Here is a 25,254-nt window from a genome sequence, read left to right on the forward strand (position 1 = left end):
AGGCTGACGGCGCAGTGAGCACTACCCTTTGCACTTACAAGCTTAGTCACAAAGAGGAAGCAAAGAGCCTTATCTCCACCAAGCTCCCTTTCCCCTCCTCATTCCTGCTGTCTTCCTATTTATCGTAGTATTTCTCTCTGCAATGCAAAATTAAGCATTATGACAGGCACAGGGGAACAAAGTGTGTTGGGCAACAGTTCTACAGTACTGCCAACAAGATCAGAAGGGAAAACAGACTTTCAGTCTGCCATATGCCCCATGGAGTGACTCCGCTGCATTTGTCCAACACGTGCTGCTAATCTGAAGCAGTACCTGCTCAGAGAGTGCATTTCAATCCATCACTTAAGTTCTTCTGCTCGGCAAGCGAATGTAGGTAACACAACTCCAATTTGTTGGGAATGGGAAACCAGGGGGCTGGCAGTTTGGCCATCTGTCAAGAAATGCATCCACTAAATGCTGAAGGTACTTTTACCAAATTACTCCACCATTTCCTTCTCTTCCTACTCACATGATAGACAACATCATACAATAGATACTGAAACTGTTGCTTCGGAGTAAATTCAAAGCAAAACCAATGCAGCCACTGAAAATTCCATGCATCACTATAAATACCTCCATCCTTCCAAAAGTATTTTTCCAAACGGTATTTTACCATCTGGATGGGCCTCCGATGCACACTATTTAGCTTAATCCTACTCTCACAGAGATCTCTGGAGCAAACCCTGCACACTTGGAGTCGCTGAAGGTTGGTGCTCACAAGGAGCTGTCTGCGCAGCGCCAAGGTCACGATGAACTCGGAGGGCTCCGCTTTGAACTCCCTACCACCGGAGACCGAACTCAAGCCACAAATAAATGAAAACCCGAGCGAGTAGGACTCTACACGGGTGTCCTGGTCACTATGAGGAGCAAGGGGGTGGCCTCGGGACGGTCCATTTGCTCTTTGCCCGTCCCCACTCTTGCCCGTTCCTCCCTTCAGACTCGAACGCTTAAGCTTTACATTAAAGGGACTATTCACATGTCTAAAGTCACGTACGTGCGATAACAGCTGCAGATGTAAAGAACTTACTTTGTACTACTGCAAATCATGTCAGTTACTACCACCTACAAGCACAGAAGCTGCAAAGCCAATTTCTGTTAGTTCCAGTTTTGATCAAGGCACTCCATGGAAACATCCCAGCCCTGTGCGCTGCCTAAATGATCTCGGGCAGATATCGAAATGTGTTTGCTGTTCACGCCGGTCCCGCACCCGCTGCCATGCCATGCCAGCACACCTGGGCCCTAGCAGAGGAAAAGACTGTATCGGCAGCTCGCTTTTCAGCATGGAACAGGCAGCAGTGGCAAGTGCAACCCCATTTAATTCAACAGAAGGGATTCACATTGTGGCACACAGTTGTCCATTAACAGAACAAACCCCTGTCCCCCTCCCTTCTCTGGCTGGCAATTGCAGCAAATCTTCCATGAAAATACATTTCCTGTAATGTTCTGGTCATGGTCGGCAAGAGCTGCAGCCCATTTCCATAAAGCCACCATGTGGAAAATTGCCTTGGCTGTTAAAATGGACTAATGCAAAGGAATTTTTTTAGTGTTGAAGCCATCAATCCTTTTAAAAAAACCTCCAGTTTCCAGAATAATAACCAGTCACCAACCAGCAATAAGGCAGAGTCCTCAAACCAGGGAGACGGCAAATCAAAGAGGTTTACAGTAAAACCCCTCTTCACCCAAGCAGCACTTGGAGCCTGTTCACAGAGCAACGTACCGAGCAGAGGAGCCCCGAGAGCCTTGTGCCGGCAGCTCTGCTCGCCGAGCACAATCCGTCCTTTGCACCTGCTCAAGAGCAAACGGTGACACTTCCGTGGAGCCCCAAGGTCAAGTCCCAGTCCCCAGACCCTGTTCCTTGCTCCTGTCCTCCAGGGCTCCCTAATTCGGCTCCTACAAAGAAGCATGTATCAAAAGCCTCTTCTCCGCTGCCTCTGCAACCATGAGCAATGTGGATTTCTCTCGCTCCCTCCTCTTCCCTCAGCATTTTGGAGGACATAAGGCTTGTGTCAGAAGCCGTGGGCTTCACAAACACAGAACAGAAAATACATCCTAGAAACCTTCAGTCCCCAGTTCCTGCTATAGTAGTAGGTAATTTCTGGATTAAGAAGGAGAGGTAAAGTTCACTGCAATACTTAAGAGGGCGTCACTGAAGTGAAGGAAAGATTTATCAGGAAGCACAATACCCATGATTAAAATAACTCATAGAGTTAGGAAAAACAGGCCTTTTTTTTTTCTTTTTGTCAGTTAAACATTTCTGTGACTCAGCCCTTGCCTACTGGGCTGGCAGGGCTGTGGTTCCAGGCCCCATGCCACCTCTAAGCGAGACATCTAGAGCAACAGCTTTCCATTTTTCCCTTGCTTGCTCAAGTAGGAAATGAAGTTGAAATCTCAGCTGTATCTACACGAACAGAGAAGCTGCTGAACGCTCTTTTTTTGTCCCTCCAGCTTCACTGGCTTCTTTTCTGGAACACGAGCACCTTCTTTCTAGCCTTTTTTTCTAATGCCCGACTGGCAGCAAGGGCAAGAGTGCCGCAAGCACCGGCAGCAGGAGCGCGCGCGCCGCCAGCCTCGGGGTTCCTGCACGGGCACACGGAACGCCGTCAGCAGCGGCTGCGAGAAAGGCTTCACGCAAGGACCTCCCTCTCTGGAATCTTGGTTTCTCTGTCACACTCACTATGCAAAAATGCAGTATGTGCCGGGTCAGCAAGCAGCTGAGGCATTTTTAAAGAGAAATCGAAGCTCTTCGGCTCGTCTGTGCTTCCTGTAAGCACGCCGGACCGTCTTCCTGATTTATGGCTCCCACGCTGCTGCTGTGATTAAAAGCCTAACGGTTTGTTTTCGTTTCTACTTAGCCTGATTATTTTCTGCCCTTCCTCCGACTTCAGCCTTCTTGTCTGTCTATGCCTTAAAAAAACCAAAAGGATCCAGAAACAACAGTTAATTACAACCAGAAAACATTCTTAGGTTTGCATCCCTGTAGCCCTCAGTCTGAAAACAGGTTGGGTTTTGTCAGACAGATGAGTGTCTTTGGAAAAGGCCCTCTCCAAACGATGGCAGTGATTAATTTGGGGCAGAAAAGGGACCCACTGGTCAGACATGAAGCTGTGCAGGTTTTTGGTTGGGACAAGTCAGTTGAGAGCTCTTCAAAGCCAAACGAGTGAGCCTGCAGGATGAGCCTTGACTTTGTTAATGAACCCGGTTGCTCAGCAAGAGCTCTGAAAAAGGCTCCCCGTCCTCCGCTGCACTGCGCCAGCGCGGAGCAGAAGCAGCGCAGCGCGGGACCAGAGCGGAACAGCTGGCACACACACGACTACCGTTGCTTCAGAAGCTGCTCGAAGTTTTTACTCCATTTAGAAAAATGCTGTGCAGAAAATGCTAAGCCCAATGGGTGTTTAGGTTCTTGTTTACGTTTTACAGCCTTGGCAGCTACGTGGTTATAGAAGATAAACCACATTTCCAAGGAGGCTGAAAGAACACAGCAAACTCGCTACGGGCTTGTGGTTGTTCGCAGCGCGGAGTTCTTGTATTAATTCTGCTATTGCAGCTCCGGAATAGGCCCGTGATGCCAACAGGCTGCTGGGGGACGCGAGCTCCCCCCGGCAAAGCGCTTCTCCAGCCAGGTAGCTCGGGGGCCACAACAAGCACGGCAGATAATTTTAATGCCAACATTTGGTATAATCATTATCCAGGCTAGAAAGGCTCCCCTTTATATAAAAGGCACCCATCTTTGGCTAGTAAGAAAAATTACTGTGGGTAAAAAAAAATTATATAAATCTGACTGAAACCCAGTGAACTTTTATAAGGGTAAATACCACAGTAGAAATGCACGAGCACTGTGCACAGACACATACCCCAGCTCAGCCCTGCCAGCTGGCTTAGTGGTGTTACAGGTAAAAAGCAGAACACCACAATGATGGATTTGGTGAGGGTTCGGCTAAAACGGAGGTATCTTCCCTTTCCTCCCCCTTCCTCGCAGGTGTTACTCATCCCGTTTCTCCGAGGCCTCCAAGCCCCTTCCCCGAGGCCGCGGCTCCCGCACAGGCCTGGCTGCACCTCCTGCAGCGCGAGGTGCGGGCTCGCAACAGCCACGTCTGTCATTGCCAAACGTTTATCAAAGAACTGGTCAGGGGACACGTCCTCCCAGCCAGGCTGAAACAGGGAAGCAGCAGGTCAGGGCGTTTTGAAGCGGAAATTCCAGGAAGGAAAACAGGATCCAGCACGGTATTTCCTTTGTGAGGAGTCACAGTCATTTTCACTGTGCTTTCTCAAACCACTGTCCCAAACAATTTGGCTTTTCAACTTTTTTTCCCCAAGGAAACAAAGACACTACAAAGATTTTTCATTTTGAATGACTTTTGATCAATAATGCAGTATCCCAAACAACTCTTTGCTACCGTCGCAATATGCTGAACACTCATATAGGTCTTCCTGCGACTGTTGTTTTTCCCCTCTACAACGCGTTTCTTACCAGGTGACATATCAGGAGTTAGGGAAACCCCATCCAAATGAGAGCCTATCAAGTTTTGGAACGTTATTCCCCTTGCATTAAGTAATCTGATAATCTTTAGCTTGTATCGCACTAGTTATCTTTTTCCTGTCACAGAATTCCCTATATTTGCAGTTCAGGACACTTTAGGAACTCGTGAAGCCCCCAGTGCCCCTTCCCAAAGTAAAATACTGCCCTTGCAGGAGCAATGGGGTTTTTTTTCCTCTCTGTGGCAGACCCCAGGCCACATCCCTGACTTAACAGTGATGCCTCTTTTTCTCTCAGTCCTTAAGTTTGCACCGCAATTATTTTTTTTCTGTAGGGATAGGAGCAAAGTGTGTTTCTGCCACTGTATTTCTATTTTTTCCACAACTTTTAACCTGAAACCTCCAGACACTAACCGAGAGTTAGTGTAGCTTTTTTTTTTAGTGTAGCAAGTAGCACTTGCTACTGCTTTTAAAATCCATATAACGAGACTGAGCTTAAATGCAGTGTTTTTCAAGTCACATGGAGAGACCTGTATTGGTCTTTAAAACACCTTTCAACAGAAACAAGTAAAAATAGATGTTTCCTGGGAAATCTAAGGGCCAAGAGCACCAAAGGCTGCAAGGATGGAAGCTTTGTTTTAAAGAAGGACTAGGAGCTTCCTCTCTTCTAGCAGCTCCTGCAACTGTCAGGACAGTAACATAGAGCAAACCAAACCCAAGTTGTCCTCCCAACTTTGCCAGTGACTCAGCTACAGCCCAAACACTTCTTATACCAAGACAGGTTTTATTTGAAACAGGGAGGATACTTGTCAGGTAGTCCCGTTGCCTTTCTGAGCATAAATAATGTTTTATAAGTACGTTTATTCTGAGAATAAATAAGAGGCATTTTACACCTTTGCATGTAAAATTAATTGACAAAAGACAGCCTAGACAGTAGAAAGTGCCAGTGACCTCAGATTGCATGAACAAAATGGAAATTAAAGAAAGGAAAGAAAAAAAAAAGCCTTATATGCAGGATTTTCAGTTATTAAGGGCTTGTTGTTGCAAGATGTTCCACTGCAGGAAAACACATTGGTTTGCTGTGATTTCAGTGCATAAGTCAAGACCTGTTCTCAGTAGTAACTCTGCTTAAAAAACAGGTCCAAGTTCAACTGCATATTTTATGATATTCTGTGAATAGCAAGGCAATGTAATAAGAATGCAAATTTCTCGCAATTCACTGCTAATGTCTATATTTCCAAACTGAAGATATTGTAGAAAGCTACAGAAAAGTAAGGCTGAGGAGGGTTAGAATTTTAATTCACTGTCCCCAAAGACGGACATAAAAAGAAAATAGTCCCCTAGGCAATCAGGAGACGGTGGCTGTTTGCAAGGACGCGGTGTCTCATCGCCACTATGGAACGACACTTCTCGGCGGGACCAGGTTTGCTCACAGCCCCAGGCTCCTGCTCGGGCCCCTCCAAATGTCCCCGTGGGGGCAGCAAGCGGCAGAGCACGGGGACAGTCACTGTTTGGCAGAGGCTCCAGCCTCCTTCCAGGGCGTTTGCCAGCGTAATTAACTCCTGCCATTACCCATTCTTTGGACAACATTTCTAATAATGCATTTCCTGCCTTGTTTCCTGCCAAAATCCTTAAATGCAAGTCAGCACTCTGCAATAACTCATACATGTGTTTTTGGCATGGCATAAAACTTTTCATTCTTTTTATTTTGAAAAAAATATTCCTATTTAAGTCAAGAGCTTGGCACTGAAATGACCAGAACAAGAACGCCAACATGTATGATCTGAAGGAGGGGAAAATGAAACAAAAGAATAACCCATGTTCTTTTCCCCTTTTTAATTCCTCAATAAAACAAACAGAAAGGCAGGAATTCTTCTTGCTACTGAGATCATCACTAGATCTTCCTTTACTCAAAAAACATGGAATGGAAAAGCAGCTCGCGGAGCTGTACAGGACATCTTTGCTGTTTTGTGCTGAGGACGGATTGCACAGGGAACGTGACCCCGCTCAACTCTGGGCTTCTAACCCACGAGGTCCCCGGGCTAAAGAGCCTAGGGGTGGCTCCAGTCTGCTCATGGGTAGCAATTCCCACGCGGAAGCAAAGATGGATGAATGACCGGGGGCGGTTCTCCTCAGGCATGCGTTCACTTATTGGAATGTGCTTTTCCAGGAGAGCCCTGGACACTCGCATGGCACCAACGCGGTGCTGCCGGCAGCTGAGCCTCCCACCTCTCCTGGTTCAGGAAAAGGGAATGGGGTTGGGCAGGGACCAACACAGCCCAGGAAGCAGCCTGTCTGAGAGGCACCACAGCAAGGTCACTGAACAACAGCGCACCCCTCCAAGGACATTCAAACAAACCAGAGAGAGACTGGAGGCAAACGGAGACACTCGGCCAGCGATCGAGGCCTGCTCCAGCGTCCTCTTGCTGCCCCCGTCTACCAGGATGCAGTCGGGGGCCTCACTAGCCCCAGCCAGCGCTCCAGGCACAGAGCTCGCCGGAGCCACCGGCAGAAGCCCCTGCCCCGGCCCACGTTGCTGTGAGCAGCCGGGCGCCTCTGGCGCCGCTTGCACCCACGCAGACAAGAGCGGAGCAAGCAGGGCCCTACGGCCCCGTGCCGGGTGCTGCGGAGCGGGATCCCGCGGCCCCGCGCCGGGCGAGCGCCCCGCTGCAGAGCCAGGCCCCGCAGCCCCGCGCTGGGCGGGCGCCCTGCTCCGCTCCCCGGCCACTGCAGCTGCAATTGCAGCCCTCGGCGCAGCTCTCCTGGGAGCGCAGAGCACAACTGCCAGCCACGCTTGACTTTCAATACTCAATCACTGAAACTAAACCCAGACTTTCTTCCTAAGTAGCTAAGGATCCTCTGACGGGCTCACTTAGCTCCTGTGGCATCAAGCCAAACAAACCAACTACATCTTTCGCAGGTTGCGAGCGAGCTGAGTGCCACACTTGAAATTCTCTTTTCCTTGATGCAGAGAAGGGGAGGAGGAACCCAATGGTAAGGAACAAACCAAAACAGTGAAATGTCCTGCTGCCATTTGTGACAAGAAGAGTCGTCATTTACTTTTAGAACACATTTACTTTTAGAACACATATGGAATGTGTAGTTCCTGATGTGTAGTTCCTCTCAACCTAAATTTAATAGTTTTCACATTAAAATATTTGAGGATGTGCCAGGCACATAGCTCAGCCCCTCCATCTAATCCAGCCTTAGATGCCTGACCAAAACTGAACAAGGAAGAGGGGGTCTCCTTAGCGCCACACTCATGCTTGCCTTTGTAGAGAAGATGCCTGGGCCCTAAGAGCAGGCCTGGAAGGAGCCACCTGGCAGGCAGGACCTTTCCACCCTTTGGACGCGCTGCATCGATCTAGCGACGCAGGGCTGCAAAGCTACAGCTACCTCCTTGCAGGTCCCGTCCTGCCTCTCCAGCCTGGGGCAGTGCTTACCAGCTCTGCTCCCGTGCACATCCTCCTCCTCCTGCCCTGCAAGGTCAGCAGCTCAAGAGACGAGCAGGAATTTTTCAGACCTCGCCTGTAACTTCCCCACATGGGCTCGGAGGTGTGATTTAAAAGCATGGCTTAGGAGCATGTGAACTTTTTATAGAGTTTAAAAGGCAGCCTAAACAAGTAGGTCTTTGTTACAACCTGCATCATCAAGCAAGGTGAAAAAAATAAAAAAGATTATATGACATGTCATGTAATTCTAGCTTTAGCCATTAGTCACATTTAAATGGGTTATAAATAGGAAGAGGGAAGAAAGGCCAATAACCAGAGTGAACTGGCGCGAGCAGCTCCCGCACCGTAAACACTTGCTAATCACCTCCTGGAGCAGGAGGGCCGCAACGCGGCTGCAGAAGCCGCGGGAGGCGGCGCGGCCGGGCACTGCTCCTGCGCTCCCCTCACCGAGCCCATGGAGCGCGGCGTGAAAGAGGCTCCTTCCCCTTCACAGAGACGGGCATTAGAGCACAGTACAACCTGACGTATCCAAGAAGGTAATCGCTGGAATTCGCAAGCTCCCTTCTGTGCAGGTTGCACAGCTTCCTCTCAGGGTGATCTGGGATGTCATGGTTTATAGAGCTCTGGCGGCCTGCTCAGGTTTCACCTATCTATTCGGTTTAAGTTTCTGCAGGTATCCCAACAGGCCTGCACACAAACACAGTCTCATGGAAAGAAGACAAAAACGCACGTACGGTTTTGGGTGTGCAAGCACTGCTGTGACTCCCATATGAAAAATCTGCTCTCTGATCTGTTCTGCACCACAGAAGAATCCTCCAAGTCTCTCCTACCCCCGTCCTACAGTTACAAGTATAACTGTTCTTTTTGTTCTCATGAGCAGTTATTCCTGGATTTGGGACCGGCCAGGCTGCTCTCCAGAAAACAGCCTTTTCATGGCAATCCCCAAATAGCTTCAGAAGCCAGGAAATATCCCAGTTAGGAAGGGGGCCTCATCCTGCTTGATGACGAATTTGGCAGACTGAACACACATATCTCCCAAATGTTTAAGGAATTCGTCCTTCAATTCCCGCAGGATTTCCAGCTGGGTGTTATACTGACAGCCAGGGCGTTATCACAGCCAAGCACCATCCACGCAGTCTAGCGGAGACTCTAGTGATCAGCCAGCAGGTTTTATAAGTTACAGCTACAGCCTTTCTACGGTGATTCATATTTTCATTCTCGTCCAACTGCACCCCAAGTGTCATCTCCTCCCTCCAACACGAGCTGGAGCTGGAAAAGAAAATGTCCCACGATGGAAACTCGGGAAGTTGTTTCCAACGGCAGCAGGACAGTTTGCGGCAAGACGGCTCCTGCATTTGTTCCAGGGTATTTAGAAGATCTTTATTTATAGTGTCCAGCTGAGTGACAGGAAATCTTTTTGCAATCACCCCAGTTGAGCAGGGGGGTGCCGGAGCTGCGGAAGGCTCCTCTCCCGCGGTGCGGCGTTCCCATGCGTGCCCAGGAAGCCCGGGCCTGACGTCCTGGCCTCCTGGCATCGGCCCCTGCCCTGCCGCCGGTACAAGATCGCTCGCACGCCGCCCCGCGCCACGCAGGGAGCTGCTGTCAGCACCGGCGCTCCGGGGTGTGCGCACCCCACACACCTGCACGTGCTCTAGGGGCAGCAGCCCTCACAGGGCTGCCGCCTAACGGCTTTGTCACCTGTGGCCTCCAAACAGAGAAATCAATGGGATAAAAACTTCTCCTCTGCACTTTTGTGCAGGCAGTGCATAACGAAAGCTCCAGTGCAATGCAACAGATAATGCAATCAAAAATAACTGCTGTGAAAATACCTAAGGTCAGGCTGCAAGCAGCCCTTTTGTGAGGTGTGCGATGATGCCTAGGCTATTCACAAAGCAATACTGAGACCCAGGCGTTGCAGGAATATTTGTGGGTTTTTTATATGCACCAATAAATAGAGTTGCTGCTGCTCTTGCAGCCTTTCTGCGCTGCTGCCCTGGGCCAGTCGGCCCGCACCGCCGCGCCGTCCCCACACGGCCCTCTTTCCTCAGCACCAGAGCCAGCTGAGCGGGCCACAGAGCCGGCCAGCCCGGGCACAAATCCTGCTGCCCTCCCTGAAATGCCTGGGAAACGATCCCGTCTCTATCATGAACAACTTACACTCCCTGGGCTGGGCCTGCTGCTGGGATGGAAATGGGATGGACAACTTCCTTCTGGTTCCCCAAAGGTAAAATCCTACCGGAGAGAACAAGCCTGATAGGAGTGTCTAATTTCAAAGCTTTGGATCAAGCGTGTCTCTCCTGCCAACAGCTATGGTTACAACAGCACGGAAACACTCGAGGCAACTGCAACGTTTTTGCATAGGAACTGCTGTTATAGGTACTGGATGCAGAGGGAGGTGGCATCCAGACTAAGAAACCTGGCAGGAGGTTAATCCGGGGAAGAACTCAGCGATGATAGCGAAGCGGAGGAAGCTCTCAGAGACCTGACAGATACAAGCGCCCGACCAGCACGTAAAAGCAGTGCCGCGTGCTCAGCGCGCTGGCTCGCGGAGCCGGGGGAATACGCACCACCGCATCCTCGCCCGCACGGGAGCTTTCGAGCATTCCCCTGCATGCTGCAGCCCAGCGCTCCTCCTCTCAGCACTTAGACACCGTGTCAAGCCCTACAGAGCTCCCAAAGCCAAACCCGGCAGAGCAGATGCCCTCCCCTACACAGGCAAGGAATTCCAACTATGTCTTCATTAAGATCAAAAGACTTCCTTGCTATTTAACAAAAATCTGTATTGTTAACCAACACAGAGCCTGACACATCTGAAAAGCCTAGTCAAGACAAGACTTGTGTGGTGGCCTCATTTTCTCCTCATCCTTGGTTTGGGACTGCTCAGCTCATTCCTGTTCTCTTGCCAGTCTCTGATTCTCCTTTCATAACCAGACATACAACTTTGCCACTGAACAGCTTCCTCATAGTCCCTTTACCGTGGGAGCCACCTCAGTCCCCACAGCAAACACTAGAAGCTGAGCTCACATTGATAACGTTGTGGCAGCTAGTTTTTAGCCCAACCTAGAAATACAGTCCAAAAAAAAAAAAAAAAAAAAAAAAAAGAAAGGAGGAAATCTCCTGGGCAGAAAGGGCTTGAGATGATTTATTCGAATGTGTTGCAAGTAACTCAATAATACCAGCCACAACAGTGAGCAGTGATGGAAGCCTGACTCAGACACTCTGACCTGGAAGGATTTCCGAGTTCCCATTTTGGCCCCGGGAGAGACGCTAAGGCCCGTGCGGACCGGAGGGCTCCTATGCCCACACGCACACACGCTTTCCAGTACACTGTGCAACGGATGAGGTATTTTCCTTAGTGTGGGTATTCATGTTAATTGGCCCCAACTGTACTGGATTCAGCAGGTGGGATGAATGTGTTGGGTTCTGCTGCCTGCAGAACTACCCAAGATGCCTGCCCTCTTTCAGGAGACCTCGTTAGAAGAGGTGCAGGTGGCAAGAGAGGGGAGAAAGAGAGGAAAGAAGAACAGCAGAAGGTAATCCTGCCCGTAATGATGAAAGCCACGTTAACAGGCAGGCTGGCTGAGTGATTCCAGTTACAGCTGGCGATTCCTGGGCTCTCCCCAAATCCCGCCAGGAAGGCGCGGGCTGTCAGGCGAGTGATGAGTCAGCACTCGCTGCTGTTTGCCTTGCTGCGAGGCATCGATTTCCCGCCAGCGCTCCGATACAGGGTCGCAGGTACCGCAGCTCAAATCTTTACTGCGAGCCCCGGGGTCAGGCAGCAAGAGCTCTTAGCCTAAACAAACAAACGAAAAAGTCACTTCTATTTTTACAGTATTTGCTTGGATGTCTTTCTGAAAGCCTGAGAGGAGAAAATATAAAAAAACAAGGATCTGTTTTAAAGATGCTAAGGATAAAAATGAATCATGCACGTTGCATGCAAAAGTTTCCTTCAAAACTCCCTGAATATTTCCTAGTAATTAGCAATCTCATATATGTGCATGTATAACGACACAAGAACTAAGCCTAAGCTTTGTTCTTAACTCCAATATGCAGAGGGAATTTTTAGAAGGTGACACTCTGCCCACCAGCACCTCTCCAGAGCTCAGGCCTCTTCGGGCAGACCCGAAGTGAGACAGCAAAAAGCCACCAGAGACCAAGCAACTCTAGTTGGTCCTGACGATACTTCCAGACAACAACAAAAAAAGAAAATTGGGTAAAATTAAAACCAATGCAAGCAAGGCGCGAGGAGCTCGGGTGCTCTCCCTGAGCCCTCCCGGGGGAAGCAAAAGGAACGCGAATATTTTGAGCCGTGCTGAGGTGCCATCACACAAATGCTACCGGCAGCAAAATACTGAGTCAGACCATAAAAAGTTAATTGCAAATCACTGTTTTCTTCTTTAAATTGGCAGGAAATTGTGAAATATTTCCTCTATAAAACATAGGTGAGCTATTATGCAGAATTTACCATTAACACGGCCAAAAGGAGGGAAGTACAAAGCAAAGTAGTAACAACTTGTGCTAAGAACCAGTTGCTTCTGAGAGAGACAAAGTCACTGGGCAGGAAAGGAGTGTACATAAAAATGTAAGTCCGGGATTTATGGCCTTCGCTGGCTTCAAGACAGGCCACTTCAGAGTTATTTCAGGCTGTGAATGAAGAAGGCCCAGGTGCTATTTATTACACACCTTGCAAGAGGTTTGGGATATAGAGCTGAAAGCCATATGTAATTAGCACTGCTAAGAAATTCAGGTTGCAAGGGGCAAGGCGGGTCTCAACCCTTTCTGCTTGAGACCTGGGAACAGGAAAGCGCCGGAAGGCGCCGCTGGGCTCTGCTTAGCTGTCTGCGGGCATGAGGCAGCACCAGGGAGCTCGCTCATCCCGCCGGGGCCGAGCGCAGCCTCGGGAGGCGCAGATGCCATTTGGTACAGGCGAGAGCTACAGCGCGCCAGCGAGGACGCGCTCAGCTTCTGCCACCTTCCCTGGAAAACGCTCTCCCCCGGTTCTGAGAGTCCTCCGAGTCCAAGAGCCGTGCGCTGCTAAACAGCTCCTCCTTCGGCAGCCACAGAGAAGCCTCTGCGAAGCGTCTGGAGCCCGCCGCGCAGCGCGGGCACGGTACGGAGGGCTTTGAGGCTCTTGGTACCTACAGGAAATAATCCCCCCAAAAATCACTCCTCAGGTGACTTCTCAGAGTGGACTTCTAGCAGAGTACTCTGCTCTGGCAATAGCAGAAGGGGGAATAGAAATACATCAAGCAGCACTTATAGAGGCTCTGTCACCTCAGCTCTACGTTTGTGAGAAGTTCTTCTCATCAAACCTTACTTTAATTCCATTGGAAAAAAAAATGGATTTCTTTTTTTCAGGTCACACACGCCTTCAGAAACGAGAGAATTTGTCAGGGCTGTCCCAGCTCTGGGTTCCTCCGACGATCCGACCGCCCTCCCAGCGGCCGCGTCCTTGCGCCCACCCGCATTGAGCGGGGCTCCAGCACAGGACCCTGCCCCAGCTGCTGTCAAAACTGAGATTCTTAGAAATTAAAGGCCACGCTGCAGCTTTGCCTGACAAAGCAAAATATTGGTCAATAATGGAAAATGCATCTGCCCTAATATTTACTGGAAATACAAGCATAAACAGAGGTAAGCTTTATGGAGCTAGGACTATGCCACCTCCACCTTGGCCTTCTGAAGCAAGCCTGTACACAACGTTCACCAAAAGTTGAGTTTATTTTAAGCAGTTAAATCAAATTCTTACCACATGTTCAGTAAGGTTGCTGTCAAATGACTGTAAGTTTAAAATAGAGACTTTGCACAATGATCAGAAAGACACAAAACAGTGACCCGTGTCCTATGCCTGACTGAAGCCGTTATCCATGATAACGGCTCTCCTGTGTTCTGCAATGCACAGAATCCATAGGCCTCAACATATAGTCCCAGGCACACCAGGTACGTCATTATTTTCAAACTGTTGTTAAAAGGGGAAAAAAAAAAAAAGAAAGTAATTATCAAATCTTTTTCCTCAGCATAGCATAGATTTTTCCTTGCTGATTGAAAAACAATAAAGGGCAAAAGGGCAAGATCTGAGGCCTGGGTAAAGAGTACTTGCAAATTTTTAGGTCGAAAAACAAAATTACTAAGTCATGACACAACTTTTAGTTAAAGAATAATGAAACACTGCCAAAAGCTTTGCAAAATTGGGTTAATAAAAGCATACATTCAAGCACAGACATATCTAGGGCCACATCCTTGCTGCGCTGCCAACAAAGAAACAAAATGCAAAGAATAATTAGGCTCGATACTATGCGCTAGTCAGAAGCTTTAAGCTGGAGATGAATAAAATACCTCCGGGCAGCAATTTGGAGAGTTCCCACTTTTGCCTACTCTTAGTTACCATGTCCAATTTGAAGACGCTCGCCACAAACCTGGGCATCCCTTGGCAGCCGACCTGGCTCTCCAGCGAGCCCGTCGGTGGATGCAAAGTGCTCCACGCGCTGAGGCCTAAGGACGAGGCCACGGCAAACACTGCCACCCTGATCCTGCCACCCGGTCAGCTGGGCTCGACCGGCCAGCGGAGGGAAGTGCCCCTTGCTCCCTGCTGATGGGAATTTCACAGCCCCCTGCACATGGAGCTCCACCCAAATGATAAGCCCAAGTGTCTCAGAAGCTCTAATATTACAGGAGTGACTTGGTAAAGCCTTCACTGCCAAACAGTTGGTGTCCTGACATGTCTCTGCAGCTCCTAAGCACAGATATAATAAAACCTCATCAAGAACAGAGCTCGACAAAAGCAGAGACACGGGGCTGGGAGCTGCGAAATTCATGCTGGAGACAGAACAAACGATGAAGTGCTGAGCTCTGATAACTGCGTCTTCTGCGGGGCGGGAGGGGAGCTGTGAAGGGCTCATCAGGGACTCCCAGACAGGGCCGCACCGAGCATTAACCACAGCTCTTACTAGCCTGCCACAGGTTACCATTAGTTTATCATTTTCTCATTTCTAAAGCATCTGAAATCTTTAGGAAGAACGGCAAAAGTGCAAGCATGCAAACGCTCTCTGAATTGTGAAGAAATACTTCTGTCATCTTTTCTTCAGCGTGACACACAGATGAAAAGCTCAGCAAGAAAACTTCTAGGACAGACGTGTATAGAAACATATACACAAAGCCAAGACTAAGCCCCCAGAGGGGGCTTATAAAAAAGGGAGGAAAAAAAGAAGAAAACAACAAAAAAGAGGCAATCTACATGGTGCCTGAAACAGGCCTCAGCAGAACGTGGGGCATGCGCATGAGCCGGGGGAAGAGCACTCGCAACTCCCTTCCAACAGGCTACCAAGCACACAGGCTCTCCACAGCAACGAGCAGCCCACACTGCATGGATTGCTAAGAGCTGGACATTTGTAAATGATTTCCATGCGAACACTGTGTCTCGAGGAGACCCGCCAGCTCAGGCGCTCGCGCTTTCCTGTGGGGCGGAAGGAACCAGGAGGCAGCAACAAAGCCCTTCTGGGTCTGGGGGAGGCGGTGGCAAGGAGGCGCGCGCTTCCCGCCGCTCCGTGTGTTTGTGCCCCTGCTGCTCGGCGCTGGCGCCCGCGCCGCCCCGCTGCACGCCGGGCACCGGCAAGGAGGACGCGGCCGGTGGGGCACAGGGCCACTGGGGACAACCCAGGAAGCGGCCCCGAGCCGAGCGCCTTCGCTCGGGCCCCTCGCGGAGCAGATGGACAAGGTGCTCACGGGCAACTTGGCACGTTGCTAACTCTGCAAGTCAAATTAAAGAACTAAGATCACACAGCAGACCTGTTCTTCCTCCCCCCGCAAAAAAATCACCTGAACAGATTACATCTCATGCAATTTTAGGCATCATCTTGAGGCAAACTTGAGGCCAGTTCACAGGAAATGCTTTGCTTCTGCTTTCTGAAACACCAGCGTGATGATCCAAAGCAGACATCCTACCATTACCATCTGCTTAAGAAAACAAAACAAAACAAAAAAACCCACAAAAACCCCACACCTCTTTTTCAACAGTTATTTGGGACTAACTGTACAAGGAATGAATAGGCCTGCGTTCCTCAGAATCTTGAAACCTGCCCTCTATCCAAATGACGATGAGAACTGCAGATAACTGATTTAACTGGCAGACACAGCCAGTTTCAGTGATCCTTGGAGCCCCAGGTTTTACAGGCCCAAACAAATCAATCTCTTTCTTTTACTGGCTGTGTATAAAACATAACATTTGCTTCAAGAAGTGCCTCTCCAGAAGTCTTTTGAATTTAAAACAGGCAAAATGATTCACAGAGATGGAAAAAATAAAAAATAAAAAAAGTAAAATTTAAGTGTGCTGGGCCATTAGAACCAAACCCACCCATTTCTGGGTGTTTACTCTATCAGTGCAAAGGAAACAGGAGAAAAAAAGGAAGGAAAAAAATGAAAGGATTTGAAATGCTTGGCAGCCCAGGACTCGCAGTCGTTAAGCCCAAAGCAGAGCAGCAGAACAATAAAAAGCGCAATTGCCCTGTAGATTTATGTGCCACGGCACGCCGTGGAATGCGGTGCAGGAGGGCACTGCGCGGCGATAACACTGCGTGCCCGGCACGGCCAGCAGCTCCGGGCTCCTGATCTGTACGGTGGGCACCTCGGAGCGACCTTCGTGCCCTCCAACATTCCCAAGGAGGCCGCTGTATTTGGGAGCGCAACTTAGCTGCTTTGTTCTGAGAGATAAATGTACAGTTGGGAGGGCAATGGCTTAAATTTAGCATCAAGTAGCAAATGTAGAGAGGCTGGTACATGAGATTTAAAGGTGAAATTGAAGCCCACTCTCCAAAAATGAAAGTAAATAACATGAGAATTGGAGTGAACGCTGTCGGAATGGTTGTTTGCTGCTTTTATTTATTTATTTTCTTATAGAGTGAAAGAGAATGTCATAATTCAATTCCACCTAATACAGTATCCTTTCTAGGAGACGCCTTATGTGCAAGTGAGTGTAAAAAAGGCATTTCCCATCTGTTTTCCCCCATTTTCCTAGCCCTGAAATAAGCCCTTTTTGAGAAGGGGTCTGCTAACGGGCCCCGCGGTGCGGCGGAGAGCTGTGTCCTGGGACAGCGTCGCTGAAGCAACCCGCAGCGGCTCCTCCGAACCCGCTCCGTTCCCAGGCGGCCAACAGTCGCGTCTGCTTTTTGTTTAGCACGCTGGGGCTACAAACCCCAGATTATGTAAAACTTCCACATCCTTGCTCTTACGCTGCTGAAAATGAAGTTCTAATTTAGATTTAAGGAAGTAAAGAGGCCACATTAAGCAGAACTATTTCTGGATACGCAGAGACATGATGGAATGGGACAGGGTTAATTATTTTTCCTATACGCCCAGAATTAAGTGCACAGTTCTTGAGGCTCCAAAAGCATGCAGCAAAGAAAATCTTTTTCACAACTCACTGAAAAGAGGCCATAAGCATCTGGTTCTCGACTTGCTGGGGGTTCAGTAGGGAATTTGATTATTGCTTCACAACCTCAAGGAGCCCATTCTCAGGTAACGATACCAGAACCGAGAAAGTGCTATGCAGGATAACAGAGCTAAATACCGAACAGAGAACAGGCTTCGGGGCAGGATTAACAGCCAGAACACACGCGGGTCTGAGATGATTCATGTATCCGGACAGTTCTATATAAAGTTAATGGTTTGCTAGCCAAGCCAAGGTTCACAAAACGGGCATTTTTTTTGTTTGTTTCTGCTTGAACTTTGCATGATTTTCCCTACACTTCAGCAGCAGCAACCAGACAAGCTCAGGGTATTTATTTGCCTATAGGGGTTCTCGAATATCTTATAAATACAATAGGAGCCCACAGGAAAGCCCAAGATCCCAAGCCCCCTGGCTACACGCTTCAGCTTGCTGCTCCTGGCCGGCAGCAATCGCAGCAGAGGACCTGGGTGACTAACGCTGAAACACCTTGAGAACAGCAGCAGTCACCACAGAGGCAATGAAGGACACCGAAAACCGCACAAGCTCAAGCGAGAAAATGGGGAAAACGGCTTTAAAAGGAAGAGAAAAACATGGATATGATGCTAAAATAGCTACCATCTTCAAAGCCACCTTTCACTAAAGGAGTTATGTACGGCACTAGCAATCTGTATGTAAATAAAGCATATGGCATAAGCAAATGCCAGCAAAAGCTCTTGCACATCTTTAAGAATGAAACTTTTAAGGCAAACAGGTTACAAAGTGTTGTAATAAAAACGCTGATACGGCAAGGAAGGCATGTATGGTGTCTGAGAAAAATACCATCTATTTTTAAAAACCACTTATCTCCCGAAATGAAAGACACAAAGGTAGTTTGAGTAAAATCAGAAGCTTTGAACAGGTTTTAACACAAGCCACTGTCTTTATCAGATAACTTCAAACAGAAAATTCCTCTCCAGCTGATTATTTAGAAAGAGATCAAGGCACAGGAACACGCTGGGCACTAGTGGGGATGCCCTGAGGAGGGCTCGCTGGGGCTTTAGGGTGACTGTCCCTCTTGCCTGCTGCACGGATGCGGGAGACAGGGCACATGTAAGGGCAGCTCCGTTCCATAAGGGATTGCACAGCAGGTCTCCCGTGGAAGTAGAGAGCAAGGAACACGCAACGCGGTGCTTCGGGGATGTCTGCCACGGGGCGCAGACCTAGCGGGGAGCGCAGGGCAGAACAAGGGGACTCCGGAGGGTGCTGCGCATCTCCTCTGGAGGCGGCAGCACGGGCTCCTCCAGATGAAAGGGGTGCCCGGCTTGGACAAAAGGGATTACGGGCAGCCTGGAGAGCGCGGGGCTGCGCGAGGGCGACAAGCGCGGTCTGAGGGAGGGATTAAGCGCTCAGAAAAGAGAGCAAGCGGCCCGGCCGCCGGGTGTGTGACGGGCTGCGCACGGGGCTGCGGGGCACAGCGAGGGCCGGGCGGGGGCGCGGCGCGAGGGGCGCCCGGCGGGGAGGCAGCTCGGGCCGCCCGGGAGGCGGCTGGGGCAGCCCGGGAAGCGGCTGGGGCAGCCCGGGAAGGCAGCGGGACGCCCGGGAGGCAGCTCGGGGCGCCCGGGAAACAGCGGGCCGCGCGGCAGAGCCGCACGCTCAGGCGGGGCAGCGGCGGGGCGCCCGGCGCAGGCCGCGCGGGCCCTACCTGGGCGCCTTGGCGGCGGCGCTCTCGCGGCGCTCCAGCACGCCGGGCACGCAGCTCGTGAGCTCGGTCCAGTCGGCGTGCAGCCCGCAGCTCCAGCCCGTGGAGAAGCGGGAGAAGAGCCACGTCTCGCGGCGGTTGGGCCGGTAGCAGGTGCACTTCTTCTGGCCGGGCCGGCAGTCGCAGGGCACCTCGAGGCGCACGTTCTGCACCAGGTGGCGGCCGAAGGTGGTGCCGCCCGTCTTCTGGATGTGCAGGAAGACGATCACGTCCTCGCCCTTCATGTCGAAGGCGAGCTCGCGCTCCAGCTCGCGCACGGGGAAGTAGTACTTCTTCACGTAGTGCGGGTCCGGCGTGGGGAAGAGGTCCAGCTCCTCCGAGTAGGAGCGGCCGCTCGGAGAGCCCAGGCTGAGCCCCGGCCCCACGTACTGGTACAGGATGAGCATGAAGCACACGGAGACGGCCACGATCAGCAAGAACTTGCTGGTCCTCTCAACCATGGTCCTTCCCGCGCGCTTCATGTGTCACCATCTCCCGGGGCCGGCGGGCTGCCCGGGGGGGGGCGAGGGGCCGCCCGCAGCAGCCGCTCGAGCCGGGCGGCAGCGAGAGGCAGGAGCGGCGCCCGCCGCCGCCCCCGCCGCCTCAGCAGGGCAGCGCCAGCGCCATCGCGCGCGCCGCGGGCTGCGCCGGCCCCGCGGCAGCGCCGCCCCCGCCGCCTGCGCCGCGTTGTGCCGTGCAGCGCCGCGTTGTGCCGTGCCGCGCCGTGCCGTGCCGTGCCGCGCTGTACCGTGCTGCGCGGCGCGGCGCCGGCGGCACCGAGCGCTTCCTGCCCGCCCCGCGCTGCGCCGCACCGCCCCGCGCCCGGCATGCACAGCGCCCGCGGCACCGGCACGGCCCGCCACGGCGCCCCCGGGACCGGCCCGGCCCGCACGGCGCCTGCTGCACCGGGACGGCCCGCACGACGTCCCTGCTACCAACACGGCCCGGCCCGGCCCGCACGGCGCCCGCGGCACCGGCTCGGCATGGCCCGGCCCGGCCCGCACGGCGCCCCTGGCACCAACACGGCCCGCCCCGGCCCACACGGTGCCCATGGTACCAACACGGCCCGCACGGCGCCCACGGTACCAACACAGCCCTCCCCGACCAGCACAGCGCCTGCAGGACTGGCTCCAGCCCAGCCTGCAACTGCGTCCCTGGTACCAGCCCGGCCCGCATGGCACAGCGCCCGCGATACCGGCCCAGCGTGGCGGGCACCGGCTGATGCGCGCGTGGGGTGCCGAGCTGGCTGCGTTACGCACAGGCTCTGCAACCCAGTGAGCTACATGGCTTTCCCAAACAAGTCACGGTGAAATGCTTATGGCACCCAAAAGCTGCCTGTGGTGTGTTCGTACCATTGGGTTTGTTTGATATTTTACTCTTTTCATGTACTGCAGGAACACTGATACTATTCTACACAAAATTCAGCAACATCCAGAAACACAGCACAAACTGAGCCTCAAGGTTGGGAATTTGTATGACAATTTGGGAAATGCGGGCGTATAGGTGAGGTTTACATACATGGCTGGACTAAACACTGCACTAGGAAAACTTGCAGGCCAAGTCTGGGGAAAAAGACATGGAAAAGACATAGAAATGACAGAACTATGAAGAAATAACCCACCAAGTTCATTCCAGTTACACGCGTGACTTATTGCTAAGGAGTTGTTTCAACACAAAGATGTAGAATACTTCGGCCTTTCATTTAGTGACATGAGGGAGATAACCCCACTGGATTTCATTCCTGATGTGTGTATGTAGCAAGAACACTGTCTGCTACTTTGTGATAGGTCATAAAAATATGATCTATGAAAGATAAACAGAAAAGAAAGTACAGGTTGGCTGAAAAAGTTACTGTTTTCTTTCCTGCAGCCCTTTCCAGGTGGAGACGGTGCTGTGTAACGGGAATTCACCGGGAGTACCTGCACACTTCCGACACAGAGCCACCCGGTCTGGCCAGAAGTCATCACAAAAGCCAAGCTCTGGGATCAATGCACCACTTATTTTATCTGAGGTGCTATGGAATCCTTTGCTGCTAAAAGCTGGTATTACAAAGGTGCTTAGACATACGATTCACCTAAAATGATCACTTAATCAAATACTTAATTCCTATTTATTCTCAAGACAAATCCCACTGAAGACAACACTAGATATTTGCTCTTTGCTGCATGGGGGCTTAGACCTCAAGTGCTGCTCCAGGGCAAGTTCAGATCAGCAGTTTCTATGTCTGAGTTTAGATCAGCACCTTTTTCAGGTCTGAGAAGGACTGAGTGGTATTAGAATAGCAGGATCAACACTTTCCCTGGTTCCTTCCCTTGGTAAAAGCAGTGGAAAAAGATGAGAAATACAAAAACTATCAACTGTTCCTGTTACATCCTCCTGCTTATTCTGCAACATCACCTAGGCCATGTCTTTAGAATGAAAGCACATTGGAGAAAATAAAAACAAACATGAGCATTTCTATCTCTACACTAAACCTGTGAATGGGGAAGGCTCTGCTTTCTTCTAAGCAAATACAAATCAATCTCTTCTGCTTTGTTTGTGAGTGAGTATTCCTTTATTCTGTGCTTGACATTAGCAGGAAAATCAGTTTTAGCAACAGCTCAGATTTTGCTCAGTTATATTAATATTAAACTGAAATATCAGTGACTTTCTATTCCAGAATTATGTTGGACAGCAGAATTTGTCCTAATGCAAGGAAATTCCAAGATGGTGTTTGGCAGTTTCAGAGGCATCAGATAGATCTAGGAATACAAATGCCATTGATTTTCAGCAGGACTCTCATTACTGAGTCACTTCAGGTTCATTTGAAGGGTCTGTTGGTTTTGCCCATCTCCTCGCACCAGCCCCTCTCTGGGAAGGCAGTATCTTTGCATTTACACCTCAGAAGAAGCGGAGGTTGGGCTTACACCAGCTGTGTCACCTAAACTTAATCTTCACTTTCCTAGCTGAGGAAACCTAGACAGGCCACCGATCACAATTTATTCAGAGAGACAGCGCTAAGAGTCAGCTACAAAGATTTTCTTACACAAACACAATTTTTTCAGGTGCTGTTCCGAAGTTCTTTACCGTTCCTTGCAGCTGGGTGCCCGGACAGGCAGTTGAACCACTACAAACCCACTGTGCTCCCTGCGCCGCGAGGCTCTGCGTGGCACAGGGGCTGTCCCCACCGCGGTAACTCAGCACCGCAGGGCCGAGCTCCGGCTTGGCCTGGGTGGCTGCAGGGCAGGAGCAACACCTGAGCTAATACTGCAGCGAGGACAAACCCGGATATATCAAGAGGGGACAACTAATTACAGAAAGCCACCCTTGAGAAAACAGCAGTAGGAAATGTGTAAACCACACACCGCCTCTGCCACCAAAACCTCAATGAAGTGCTTATCTCAGAGACTAATAAATAAATTATTTATTAGGCAGGGGAAGTCCAAAGGCTTCTCAGCATGAAAGTTGCATTAGTTTACTGCAGACTAGTATAATGCAGTTAAGTAGTAAAAAATCCCCTTTAAATACTTAAAAAACCTAAGAAGTGTCTCAATAAAAGCACCTTAAAAAAGTTTTAGTACTTAAAATTAAGAAAGAATAGTGTATTAGGTTTGTTTCCCAAGGGAAAGCCCCTTGTTCCCATAACCAGCTGGAACAAAGCACTCCGTTTATTCCAACAGGGCCTTTTTTCCTCTTGCTTCTCCTGCAGCAGGGAAGGTGCAGCTCCCGCTGCTTTGGAACACGCGTGTTCCACGCACCAACGAGCGGTGAGAGCCACAGTGTATGATTTAGCAGTTGGCCTCTAATAGCAGTACTCAGACCTTCAGAACAGGTATTTCTAAACTTGCTTTGCTCCTCGGCTGCTGTTAGCAGCCCAGGAGCAGCTCCCAGCCATCCACATTTGCACAGAGTAGCAGCACTCATCTTGCCATTTCTCCCAGGATAATTGTGCTCCCAGTGCTAAATCCGTAGCGGTTTGGAAGTGCAGTGTGTGAAGCGGGCAAGGTCCCTGCAGCTCCAGAGCTGAGGCCAGCACCCAGCTACGCCAGCGCAGAGCTCTTGCCAGCAGCAGGGTCACCGCTGCTCCCGGCTCAGCCCGGCTCCGTTTCGCTTTGGGAAGCACATACGGAATGATGTCAAAATCCACCAGACCAAGTACTGCAATTAGAAATCATTCCAATTGCAAATTCTTGCACTACTTTCCTGGGAGCACTAAAAATGTCTCCTGTCTGATAGCTTGCAAAGACAGCCTTAGAAACCCTGGCAGAAATAAAATAATAATAATAAAAAAAGCCACTAAAGGCTGCACTAACAGGCTTCAGCAGGAAGGTCTTAGCAGGAAGGTCTAATTCAGCAGCTACAGAGATCAAATCTGAGGTTTTAGGACCACCTTCGCAGATGTGTGGTTGTGATATCATCCTGCTCCCTCTCCCCATGTGGATGCTGTAGCTCTAACCAGCTGCCTCCTAGCATGAGGCCAGCATATGACTGGCAACACAGCGCTCATTGCCTAATGACTTTCTTCTGTCTTGCAAAGTAAAGATGGTTGAAGCAGATCCATCCCATGAGCCCCCTTTTGCAGGTCTCCTGTAGGCAGACATAAGCAAAAGTTCAGCTCACCAGAGCAGTGTGTACATGCTGCTGCGTAACTGCAGATGGCATCCCCAAATGTCTGCCACAGCCTCAGAATGCTAGAAAGACCTTAAATGAGCTCTCAAAATATACAAACGCCTACAATTTAAGCAGGCAGTTGGGATTGCAGCTGAGGCATATATAGTTTCCAAGGCATTAATCCACCTAAGAGAGGAGCTGGTGGGCCCACAGAGAAGGCACAAGGTGCCAGCTGCTCCTCATTGAAGCCTTTTCTCTATGTGCTCTGCAACAGCTGCAAGATGACGCTGTCTGGGGCTGGATGGAAAGCACAGGCCGACTTGCTGGTGGCGAATGATTAGCATTACTGCCCATTTGTACACGGGGATTAAATGTGGGGAAGGGGAGCCTGGGCTCTGTGAGCCACACAGCAGCCCCCACAGCTGCTGCCCATGGTGACATGCCTGTTAGGAGGGAGCGAGCGTGACCGCTCGCCCTGCGCTGCAGAACCAGCCCCAATGGGACACGGGCTCTGGGCTGCTGCAGTTGGTGTGAGCCGTGTCTAGGAAGAGCGGGAGAGCGGCCTCAGCTCGGAGAGCAGCCCGAGCCGCAGCAGAGCTCCTGCCCGCTCGCTGCCCGCACGCAGAGCAGGCGCCACGCAGCGGGGACGCTGCCCTACAAACAGCGAGGTGACTCCTTACAATGACCTGGAGATAGGGTCCCAGCCGAGCCGGCTGGCATACACATTGCTATGTGGCAGAGAGATTAATCTGAACATTATAGGAAACACAGTTTGGTTTTGTTTCTATGCTCCTTGCTACAACTCATGAGGCAGATTCTTGTCTCTTTGCTGTTGGGATTTCACTTACATGACACATAACCGTCATGTAAACACACGCATTGTTTCTTAATGTTTGATACCATCAGTTCCTTGATCTTGATCAAAAAATGAACAACTCAATTTGGAAACTGCATTCTAAAGCAAATATGCTGCAGGATTTTGACTTCAGATCTCTGCATGATCCTCCAGGGAAAGAACTAATTGGAACAGGCATTCATCCTTCTCTGCCAACTCTGTGACACTAACGGTGAACTGACTAAGTAGAGATCCAAAAGTTCATGAGAACTGAGGGAAACAAAAGTTACACCAAAGTAATTAGTCCCTTGCCCTTTAAGCTCCAAATTAAGCAGCTATGCAATGAAACAAGCTGAAAGCAGTAAACTGGCTATATGGCAATCTCATGCTTACAGATGTGCACTTAAAGGGGACGTGCCCAACTCGGCTCTTTGAGGGCCTATAGACAGAAATGAACCACCTGACACGTGTCAGTGACCCGCAGCGTGTCCCCCATCCCGGCACCGTGGCGCTCATCGGCGTCTTGCCACGGCGAGAGCTGGTGGCACAGAGCTCTGCCGCTTCATTTCTGTATGAATAAAAAGCCCTAGAACTAAGCTTGATATGTATGGAAATTTATACTGCATTTGGTAGGCATGAAGCACTCCTAACAAAAAAGAGAGGAAAAGCAAAATAAATTTGAGTCTGCTAGTCTATAAAGTGTACAGAT

The 25,254-nt window shown here is 50.5% G+C and overlaps 1 protein-coding gene across 1 annotated transcript in view; it reads right to left on the reverse strand.

Annotated features, from left to right (window-relative positions):
• Window positions 1-19,705, reverse strand: part of HS6ST1 (heparan sulfate 6-O-sulfotransferase 1) — a 113,507-nt gene extending 93,802 nt beyond the window's left edge. The window contains exon 1 of the mRNA XM_088538090.1: window positions 19,085-19,705. Within this exon, the coding sequence (XP_088394216.1) occupies window positions 19,085-19,602 (518 nt within the window). The 5' untranslated portion in view covers window positions 19,603-19,705. The remainder of the gene's footprint in view (window positions 1-19,084) is intronic.
• Between the last annotated feature and the right edge of the window lie 5,549 nt (window positions 19,706-25,254).

This window comes from Tinamus guttatus, unplaced genomic scaffold, assembly GCF_059628265.1.
Source record: "Tinamus guttatus ecotype Peru unplaced genomic scaffold, ASM5962826v1 Tinamus_guttatus_pri_ptg000927l, whole genome shotgun sequence".
NCBI classification, from domain to species: domain Eukaryota; kingdom Metazoa; phylum Chordata; class Aves; order Tinamiformes; family Tinamidae; genus Tinamus; species Tinamus guttatus.